The 12,035-nt window shown below is 33.8% G+C and overlaps 1 protein-coding gene across 2 annotated transcripts in view; it reads right to left on the bottom strand.

The window, feature by feature from the left end:
* Window positions 1–12,035, bottom strand: part of LOC136041352 (uncharacterized) — a 96,709-nt gene that overhangs the window by 84,571 nt on the left and 103 nt on the right. For both annotated transcript variants that reach the window (XM_065725996.1, XM_065725995.1), the window contains exon 2: window positions 3,266–6,295. In XM_065725996.1, the coding sequence (XP_065582068.1) occupies window positions 3,266–6,264 (2,999 nt within the window). In that variant the 5' untranslated portion in view covers window positions 6,265–6,295. The remainder of the gene's footprint in view (window positions 1–3,265; window positions 6,296–12,035) is intronic.

Below are 12,035 nucleotides of genomic sequence, written 5' to 3'. Positions count from 1 at the left end.
CGTTCGGAAACCAGAAGGCCAAACAAAAGAGTTTGCAACAGTTTCAAGTGTGCTTCAGGGTGACATTCTTTCTCCCCCAATTATTCAAGCTGTTCTTGCACACTATCCTAACCCTATTATAAAACAAAGTAGGCCTGAACATTAGCAGTCTCAATAAAAACCCCAGTTTATGCAGAAAACGTCAATATGCTTGCTAAAATTGTACTAAGATTACAGGGCCAAGCTAATGAACTAGTATCCATAGCAAATAGATTCAGCATGACCATTATTCTGAAGAAGACGAAAGTCGTGTGCACAACGAGAGATCCCATCCCATCTCCCGTTCATGACACAATAAGAGACGAAAATTGAATTAGTCATCCAATTTGTATAACTAGGTAGCCTACTAAAATCGGATAAAGTTGCAATGAAAACACAAAAAGGAAAGACTTGCATTAGGAAGCACACAAGCTCCAATGAGGCTGCCCCGCCTCTTCAAAAATAAACATTTACCAATACAAATAAAGCAACAACTTTCGATTCTTTGATCGTTCCTGTTGCCCTATACGCCTGCGAGACGTGGACTCTGAAACTGAAGGACGAGCGAAAATTTCAGCAATCGAAACAAAATATGTTCGCTGTATAGCCGCTATAACATACCTCGACGTAGTCTCTAACCAAGAACTTTGGGAACAGTCAAAGCAGAAACAGCAATAATCCAGGAGAGTGCGCCTACAACAACTTGGATATCTGGGCCGCGTCCACGAGATGGAGGATTTGCGACTCTCGAAAGTTATTTTTGACTGTAGAGTACACAGCAGCCACCACCCCAGCAGACCAAGTAAGAGATGGCAAGACAACTTGGGAAACAACCTCCAGTAACTTTGAAATCAAGCAGATGACCGCACATCTTACAGAGAGAGAGGTGACCCGTCAACGTGCAAAGAAGATGAACCTAATGCAACTCAAGCAGATGTCCGGGACATAATTTAATTTCTAGCTGTCTGATCTCTTCCGAATATTTCAGCCTGGAAAACTGTAGCGAAAAGTAGGCTGACATATTATACGTGTCTAACACTCTCTAGATTCTATTTAAATTCCATAGCATTTGAACATGATTTCAGGCTCATATTTATACGTTAAATATTTTATAAGAAGTTTAATAATTAAGCCTGGTTCAATCATGTAGCCTACATAATTATAATTAATTAGAAAAGACTTATTGAAACCATAATTATTGTGCTCTATCTACCACTATTCAAGCATCAAAATGAATTTCTTTCAAAAAAAATTGAAACCAACAAAAATATTATTAGCTTACTGGTAAATATAGTGCATCAATAAATTATTTTCTGTAAAAGGTGGAAATATAGCATATTCGGCCCCAAAAGGCAAATAATTGATTTATATGACTTTTTTTTTGAACACAATTCAATACTAGAACATGCATATTGAATACCAAAGACACCACAATCAATTGCAATTAGCCTACCTTAGGCCTATTGCAAGGAGGATGTCAGAAGAAATCATTAACTCAGTTCAGGAACGACGTTTTGGATGTTTTCTTCAAAGAAAAGAGCTTTGCTAAATTTGATATTTATTTGAAACCTTCACTTTTAGAGGTAAAGAATACAAAGCCTAAGAAAGGGCCAAAAAGAGAAGGCATACAAGAACTTGCTTATGCCTGAATGGTAGGCCTACTCTTCAACAACTTATCTTGCACACTTTTAGGTATGGAAGTTCAAAGCACAATTTTTATGTTCTGCAGTAATCAAGAAAATAACACCTTCTATATCTTTTCAATGCCATTTTCCTCTAAAATAATTCTTATTTTTGAACTTAGCATCTGCTATAATCAAAACTCCATAACTGAAAATGGAGGTATTTTTCATTAAAAATTTAATTCATATTTTTTTTCCTAAGTTTTCTAGGGTACATACGATTGCACAAGCCTTCAATTAACGAAGTAAAACAATTGGATTTGAATTTTACTGAGATACTCTAAGGCTTAAAATTTGAACAATGCTCAAGTATGTAAAATATCTAAAATCTAAAATCAATAAAATATCTAAAAATCAATAAATTGCAAGCAGGACACATAATTATCACAGTCGTCATACATGATTTTGTCAACAAGTATAATTTATATTGTGGCAAGCATTATTTTCATTGCAACACATTTTCTTCTGCCAATTACTTTATACCTTGAGTGGATCTTAGAAAGGGAGGCCAAGCAATATCACATTTTTAAAACCTCACCAGTTCTCCTTGACAAAACTTCATGGCAGTAAAAATAAAGCTTTGAATCTGCACCACATTGGTTATCAAGTATGAAGCTCTGAGCATCAGAAAGAACAAAACATTTTGATTCACAAGAAGGTAAAATATCTGTTCTTAGAGTCGGAGAGTATATGCAAAGACAAACTTCTGTGACACGTACAGGAACGGGTGGGGGGGGGGTCTGCATCTGTGTCAGCTTTCAGTTTCATTTCTAAGAAGTTTATCAAAAAAAGAATCAAATTTCCATCAAAATAAATCCTTTTTGAGAAAACATGTACCATACAAAAAGAAAATACAAAAATGAATATGATGAAAAATGTTCAATACAGCAATCCCAAAAACTCGAGATTGCTCCTTATATATGTCTGAAACCTGACTTCCCTTGATCTAACCTCCCTTTAAAACAGCACAATATTTTGCAGCAATTCTGGCTGGCTGGAACAACATTATAAAGAGAAAATTGTTTAGCAAGGGATGATAGTCAACCTTCAACTTCAAGTCATTCACTGAATATCTGTACTATGTTTTAAATCCTTCTGAAGACTCAATAGAAGTAGCAGGTTTATTTGTGGCCTGCAAATCCCTTAAAAATCATATTTTGAGTCCAAATTTTTGAACTTCAGCATCAGTTCTTTTACATATTATTGAGAGGAAGTTTGAACTGCAGTGAGGACTGAACATTTTTTTTACACTAAAAATATATGGCTGACTAGATCCACATTTAAAGAGAAAATTATTTAGCAAGGGATAATAGCACACTTTCAATCATTCTCTGAAAATCTCTATCAGGTTAAGATCCTTCTAAGAACTCAATAGATGTAGCAGGTTTATTTCTAGCCTCCAAATGCCTTAAAACCGTATATTTTTAGCCAACAATTTCTGACTTTAGCAAAAATCCATTCACATATTACTGAGGGAAAACCCCAAATTGCAGGAAGGAAGAATTTACATTCCTTTCCTCTAGGCATGCATTTTTACCGAGTGGAACTTAAAAAAAAACACTCACCTTACAAGGGATGGCAGGCAACCTTCAATTTCCGTAACTTCATTGAAAATCCTTTCCAGGATTCCAGGAGGCAACTGGGTGGCCCATGGACTTTGCTGGCTTAAACGCACTTTTTCAGAGGCTTCTGAAGGCACATTACAAGGAACATGTTTACCTGAACCCTGCAAATCCTTTAAAGACCAATCTTCAAATTCACTTTCACTTGAATCAGGCTTTCTTTTTTTTGCTCTTTTCTTTCTAGATACTCTCTTCTGTTTCTCTTTAACTAGAGGTTTTTTTAGAAAGTCTGGTTTCATCAGACTATAATCAGGATGAGGTCTTGATTTTGGTTCAGTTTTCAGATTAGGTTGATGTTTTGAATTTGTCTCATTGAGGATTACTTGAGGATCAGGTATAGGTGGTATAAAAGATTCACTAGCAGTAGATCTTGATATTTTGAGCTTAATGCCCACCTTATCTGAACACACTTCACTTTTGAAATGTAAACTATTTTCACGCTTTCGTTTCTTTCTGTGCTTCCTTCTTGAAAAATGCTCCTGACAAAGAATACAAGAACATGTTTTAACTCTTTGATTCACATCACCTTCATTTGAGGAAGGAGATAGCATTGCACTAGAAGATTGATCTGTTTTGTTTTCATTTTGCACCAGTTTACTCCTATCACAAGGAACCGATAATAAATCACAGGGAGAAGAACTAGTACTTGGTGGGGTTTGGAATACATCCATTATACAATTAGTAGTAGGTTTTGTTTTGACCGGAAGTTTAGAGCTGTTATGCAATGCTTCCAACTTGCGCTCAACCTCATCAATAGGATCAAGACATGTTGTTACTTTCTCCTCATTTCTGAAAAGCTCTTCAAGTTTTTCGTCCACTGAACACCTTGTTTTAGATAAATCTTCTGGCTCTGAAGGAGAAGGAATTGCATCTTCTGGTTCTACATTTGTCTTTCCTTCAGTAATAGTTTTACCAGGGCTAGTAGCATGCAAAGAACTAAGAGACTCATGAATAATCATATCACACTCAACAGACTTATTGCACTCATCTGTTTTATTGCATTCATCAGGTGTTGTAGAGCAGAAACTGTCATTTAAAGTCTCAGCAGTGAAATTTTCGACTTGTTTGTTGATCAAATGTGTTATATCATCAACCACTGGATCTGCTTCAGATGCTCCAAAATTATCACTAAGATTATTTTCTAGTATTTCTAAGGGAGTTTTGGGATTGTTAGGAATACGAGAGGGACTACTAGAAATATATACTGAACTTCCAGGAGTAGCTGATGAGAAGTCTAACAGTCCCATGTTTGTTTCACACTGAAAATTACTTAATTCAACATTCTTTGTTAACAAGTCTATTGACTTGTCAGTTCCTTCAGAAGGAAGCATATTGTAACTTAATGAACTTTGCAAGCTGAAACTAGTATCTAATGGATGATTAGAGATATTGGGCAGTTCATTAGATCTAGACAATCTGTGAGGACTTCCTATAAGTTTGCCACATAGAATAGGATTCTCTGCTGATTGAGGCATACTGTATGGACTGTCTACTGACTGACTCAATACAGCTTGGCTTTCAGCTGATCTAGGAAAGCTATATGGGCTCTCAGCTGGCTTTGAGAATGGACTTTCAATAGGTCTTGAAAACGGACTTTCAATAGATCTAGAAAATGGACTTTCAATAGGTCTTGAAAAAGGGCTTTCTACCGATTTTGAAAATGGACTTTCAACTGACTTTGAAAAAGGGCTTTCAACTGATTTTGAAAATGAACCCTCAACAGTCTTTGGAAAAGCAGTCTCAGCTGGTTTCCCACACTGGTAAACTGTATCCAATTTATGCATAAGATCAAAACCATAGGGGCTGCTCTTTTGTCCACAATAAGGGCTTCCTACAGGCTTGACTGGATTGTATGGACTTTCTTGAGTCAAAGTGTAAGCATTATTACTAGGAACCCCTATGTTACATGGACTTTCCACTGGCTTTGCTAGTCCATATGGACTCCCAACTGATTTGTTCATGCTATATGGACTTTCCAGTGGTTTATTTAAGCTATAGGGGCTACCAACAGGTTTAGTTACTCCAAAAGAAGGTTCAACTTGCTTCCCTGCACTATATGGGCTTTCTATTGCCTTATATGAGCTGTCAGATTTCACTGATCCATATGGACTTTCTAATTGTTTTGTATATGGGCTTTCAGGAAGTGCTGATATGGGTTGATATGGACTGCTAGTAGGTTGTTGGTAGGGGCTACTCTTCTTTGAATATTGTTGAGTAATGGGTTGGCTTTGGAAGTTATTTAAACTGTAGGGGCTACCAACAGGTTTAGTTGCTCCAAAAGAAGACTCAATTTGCTTCCCTGTACTATAGGGGCTTTCTATTGCTTTATATGAGCTGTCAGACTTCACTGATCCATATGGACTTTCTAATTGTTTTGTATATGGGCTTTCAGGAAGTGCTGCTAGGGGTTGATATGGACTGCTATTAGGCTGCTGGTAGGGACTACTCTTCTTTGAAAAATGCTGAGTTATAGGCTGGCTTTGGAAGTTGTTACCATGTTTAGTGCTAAAACTACCTAAATCTGGTTTAGATGTAAAACCAGCACTTAAACTTAGAATATTAGGACTTGTCAAGCTCAGAGGAGTATCATTTTTGTAAAATCTACCAGATTCTTGGTATTTGCTGAAGGTATTGAATTTTGGCAATTCTTGTGTAAACTGCAATGACAATTCACTCTCCTTGTGAGCCTTGCTTTTCAAGTAGTTTTTTTCAATCTCATCAACAGAGCTATTTAACAACTGACTGTTGTGTTGAAGTGTTGGAGTCACAACTGGTATTTCATTTTGTTCACCAGTATGGTCATCACCAAGAAGCTGTTGAAAATCAAAGTCCCATGTAGATGCATCTTGAGCACCTTCTTCATTGTTAAACTGAGAAGTATCATTGGTTGGATAATCACAACCATTTCCAAAGAACAGATCATGAAATTCTGATGCATCCATCTGTTCAAACCATACCAATCTCTTTGGATACCTAGAAAATAATAAATCTCAACATTAATGTTTATTTTTCCTTTTAATGTTATCATTCTTCCTTGTTTTTTTCTTTTTTAGCCTAAAATATTGTTAAAATGCTAAGGGGTTGGTGACGTCTGACCTAAAAATGTTTCCAGGAGTTTTCTAAAACTTACAACAATCTACAGCCTCCCATCACATGCACACACACATTATATCATCTTCATTTAGAAATGCATATTAATCTTTAACATGATGATTGTTTATCAAACAAAACTGTTTCAAACATTGTCAAACTGCCCTAATATCTAAACTACAATTAAACTACCTAGACTATTAAACCAAATCTGTAAGTTGCAGTTACAATTATCCAAAATCAAAATACTTTCCCTGTGAACAGTTCTGATGTAAATCAAGTGACTAGCATTGAGGTGTTCTGGGGTAAAACAAGTAAATAACTACATAAATAATCTGAGACAAATTCAAATCATTACTCTTCATCGCACAAATGCTGGCAAAATATACATAAAATCTAGTTCTCAGGCAAATAAAAGTAATTATTCCTTCTATAGCATTGATAAAGCACCAGATAATGCTAATGTGTGTTCCTCTTTTTAGAAAAAAAGGATATATGTATATATTGGCAAATGTAGAAATGTAGCAGACACAGACATGGAATGTAGAAACATTTCTTCAGCAAAAGAGTCATCAATCTGTGGAATCAACAGTCTGAGGAAACAGTTTTTGTAACTTCAACCAACACGTTCTAGTCCCACCTTGATAAGGAATGGCTCTGCCAGGAATTCCTTTACAATTGAGAAGCTGCAGAATCCTCCACAAGAGTTTAGATCACCACAAACTACACCAAATGATTTTTTTTATCACTGGAGCATCACAAGGATGGAAAATCCTTCCATGCTGCAATTTAAGGTAACTATTATTCTATATTATATATTCTATATATTATTATTCTATATTATATTATTATTCCATATTATATTATTATTCTATATTATATGAACATTCAGAGCATTTTATATTCAATATTTCCTTTATTTATTAAAGAAATGGATTATAAGAAAGTGTTGTAATGTTGTCCTGTTTTTAAATAAAGGATAGACCAATGGCTTGCTTGAAGTAACTTGAGTCTCACTACATTTAGATACCATTCAAGGCTACATCTATGTGAACATCATGTGTATGCATAGTGTATAGATGTACATCTAAATGTACAAATTTTTGGTAGCTAAAACATACCTGTCATTAAACTTTATACCAGCTCCTGTCTGTTGAGTAAAAATTTGACTTCTATTAATTAAATCAAGCTTGGCATATGATTTGCTAATAAAAACAACAAAGCAGATGTAATTAATCAAATGCTTGGCCAGCCTCTTGAAGACACCCACAGACATTGCAAACACTTAACTTAGCTTTGTTAAGTGATACTAAAAAATAATAAGCCAATGAATACATATTTTCTCTTTCTTTGCTACACTAAATTTAGTATTTGACATGGGCTAAGTGTTGGTTTCCCTTGTCTGAAAACCCACCCTATTAATTCTTTCTGATTATGTTTGCATAATTTTGTCTTTTAATAATGTAAAAAATAATTCCTATTTTTTGATCACCAATTGCATCAAATACATCATGATTCTGGAAAGCCAGTGAATATATTGCTAAAGCTCAATATCAGTTAAACTGGATTTAAAAATGACAACTAAATTTTTCTTGACAGAAATGAGGAATAATATGATTGTTTTTCAGCTGTGTTTTACATGAATAAACTAATGAATGTCTTTATTCTCTTTGATTAAACTACATATCCTTGTCAAAAGATGTATTAGACATCTATGCACTGTGCAAAAAGTGGTTTAGCAATGCTACTAGACAGTTTTCAAATTTATTGGCAGATTTTATCTAAAAATACCATTTGCACATAGGAAAATAATTTATGCTCAAAGAAAAGCTGTCAAAACACTAGTTGTGCAGCTAAAGTGTTGGCAGCTTTTGGAATTCTGCTATGGGCAGCTTTGGAAGTTCTCCATATCTGGTAGCAACATTTTGCTGACTTAAGAACTCTGATATAACTCTTCCATCTTCAGTTTTTTTTTTCTGTGTGAACAGCTGATCAACAATTATTTGGTTTATATGCAACTGTGGATCATGGATACTTTACAAACATGTGAAATTTTACATTGTTAGAAAAAATGCCAACATTATTGATCACTTCAACATTGGTTTGTTATTTTCTATTGGACTTCTTTTTACTTTGGTAGTTTTTATACTCTAATGCTCCTTTCAAAAAGAGTAGTTTTTAAGAGTAAAGTCATTTACTCTTTGGAGGCGTACTGAAAGGTGTTTTAAAATAGTGCCTTCTAGCATTTTATCTAAGACAAAACACATAGCAAATAAAAAATATACCAACCCTTGTCCTGTGGTGGCACAGTGGGTTTGACCTTAGCTTGGTAATACAGGACCCAGAGGTCAAATCATGCTGCAGCAATGCACTGCATGGCCAACACAGGGACCTTAGTAGACAAGAAGCATTGTTAATCTGACACAATACAATATACCAACCATTATGACAACCCATATAATATTTTGCCTTGAAATGTACAGTTTAATTTGACAAACAAGTTTTACAAACAACAATTTTAATTGTTACTTTTATTAACACTGTTTGTCAACAAAAACGTTTGTTGGTCACTGGAACATAACCACTGATCAATGATGTCTTGACTCAACAGGAGAGGTTGTTGATCATCTACACATCCAGAAAACAACTAGTCATAGCATGTCAGCTATCTTAAAGCTACACTCACAATTGAGGAATTATCAAATATATTACACTGGAAGAGTAGTAAATGGCTGGAACCAAACTATCTGAACTCCAAAGGACAAAACTGTGCACTATATTCACCCAGCATTTGAACTGTGCACTATATTCACCCAGCATTTGAAATACAACCTTGACAAGCATTGGGGAAAGAAACAATAGAGAGCTATAACTAGAAGGGACTACAAGCATGGATTACTTTAAAGTTTTCAATTATTAGCATGATTAAGGAAGGTGATTCCAGGTCATCAATGATTCAAAGTCAATCCAATCATTTAATTTCCCATATTCAACATTAAGGCACTTTAGTCATTCAGTATTCAACATAGAACACCATTGAATGCCAATCTGGTTAAACATATTAGATACTTTAAACTTTCTAGAAAGCAATCTTTTTATTACATACTTATAATAAAAATAGAAAGATTCAGTAAAATTATAGTTTATGGCTTCTTGCTATCTAGGAAAGTAGTTGAGGTATGTAAACAAAACTTTCAGGAATAAATTCAGAACTAAAAATATACCCTGAGAAGATATTGTCAAGATACTATGTCTACTCTTCAGTTTTTTCAACATTTTAGAAGATTATATACAAGTTCCATCAGTAAAAAAAACAACTTAATTTTGAATTTTCAAGCTCTTTTTTTCACTTTAGTTTCTTTATTGTGATTGAGTCATTGTAGTAAAATTTTGAGCACAATCAAGACTTTTAACCTATATTTAAGAAATTGAATTTATATAAAGGAAAGTAGCAATATTGGTAACTTTGCAAATTTGGAAGAAGAAGAAGCATGCTGAATATACTAACTGTGTTTATTGTTTTAAATTAAAACTTAAACACAGAGCAAACAAAAGCTGATCCCTATGAGAATAGAAAATTGAATAGCACCAGCTTCAAAGTCCATGTTACTGTTAATGTCAAAAATCTGATTAATGATAACATTCACTGGTGAATGTTCAAAATTCCTTCTCCTCAGCTTGGATTTAATGATCTTTGCAAGTTAGCTTTTCAGTCTTATGCAAGCTATGATGGTAAAAGTTAAAGTCAGATTAGATTAAATTTGGTTCTAAATATCAGAAATGGGTTAAGAATCTAACTTAAGCTAACCTAGCCCAGCCTAACCATACATAATCTAACCTAGCCTGTAATCATCAAAACTTGCATTAAATTGAAAATGTTGACTTGCAATGCTGACAAAATCCAATGAGAAAAAAAAGTATTTTAAAAAGTATTAAAAAAAAATGAAAAAAAAGTAACAGTGAATGTTGACATTCACCAATTTGTAGACATTCACGGTAACATATACACTATCTTTATAACTAACCAATAATTGTGTATGTATTTTTTTTAAATGGCTCCATATTTTTTCAACAAAATTGGCATCTTGAGATATTCTGGACAAAGAATGATCTAGATAGGTCACAATTTTGAGAAAACTTGTTATATTGGTTTAAAACTTACTTATATTACAAATCCACTTTGTTAAGTTACATAATCCATAGGCATTGATTCATATGGATAAAAGAAAATAAGAATTATTTTTCTTATGCTTTTAGTAAAATTCTAGGCTGTTTCTGTAAAATTGTATTATATTAGACGCAATGTCATAAACAGTATTTTGTAATAGAATAAAAAGCCTAACAGAAAAAGAATGCATAACATGGCAAAATTGATTTCAATTTTTTTTTATCTGACTGAATTGTGAAAAACAATGTTTATAGAGGATGTAACTTTGAAAAAATGGATTTATAGTCAAATAGTGTTTAACCATTGCTTTAACCTTTTTCAATGCTCAAAAAAATATTTCATCATCTTCAAGGGCTTAAAATTGGATTTCTAACTAGTGATTTTTAGCCTACATTTGGAAAAAGCATAAAAAAGGCATCCATTGGTATGTTCATCTAATTTGTAGGTCAATAATAGAAAGATCTCTCCCTTTGCCAAAACTACATCACTTTAGACCTTTTATAATACATCAGTTTGAAAATTTGTAGATCAATAACTTGTCAAAAATGACAAGAATAGCTTATGGAGGTATTTCAGCATCTTCAACTTGAGTGCTATCAACTGACTTTACTTAATCAACTCAACTACTTTCTCAGATCAATAGGAGCTTGTTATATAGACCTTTATCAAAGTTGTAAAATATCAAAAAAATAAGAAGTAAGCCTAAGCTAGTTAAGATTAATACAGTAGGCTAAGTTTGATTCTAAAAAGAAATCATTTTAAGGGTTATGTTTGTGGTTTTTTTAAACACAAGGAAAGCATCATCTAGCCAATGGCATGGTGTAGGGGATATTTCAGTATCTTTAACTCAAAGGCTATGTTACCATTAAATAGCCTATCTTTGCTCATTTAATTCATCTAAATTCTAATACAGAAAGAAGTCTCTCATCTGGACCCTTCCTAAACTTAAAGCCTACAAGAGAGCATGCATACACCATTAGCTAGGCTCAACATAGCCTAATTTAGTTTTGTAGCCTATAATGTAGACTAGTGTCTTTCAAAGGTGTTGACTTTTGACCTTGATGTAAACAAAGGAACAAAATTTCTTACATTTCTTTAATAGAAATATAACGTTAACACAGGTAATTGAGTCAAACAAATGTTTCCATGTTTTGTGAGGCCTAGGCAGCATCATACTTGACCAGATGATTTTTTTTATAATTAACATTTTGCAAGTCTAGTGATATATTAGATCACAATACAGGCAATGCACCCAAGCTTTAATATAATTTTTCAAGTTTGACTAACTGTTTTTTGTATTGGACATCATATAGCTTAGAATAAGTGCACTAATGAAGTAAAGCAGTCCAGGACAAATAGAGGAGTCAATGGCCTCAAGAATCATTATTCCTGAAATAAAGAGAGGCAGAACCATTTAGTGTTACAAAGACAATTAATATCTAATATAATTCGAAG

This window comes from Artemia franciscana, unplaced genomic scaffold, assembly GCF_032884065.1.
Source record: "Artemia franciscana unplaced genomic scaffold, ASM3288406v1 PGA_scaffold_168, whole genome shotgun sequence".
NCBI classification, from domain to species: Eukaryota; Metazoa; Arthropoda; class Branchiopoda; order Anostraca; family Artemiidae; genus Artemia; species Artemia franciscana.
This window is presented reverse-complemented; position numbering and strand designations above follow the sequence as displayed.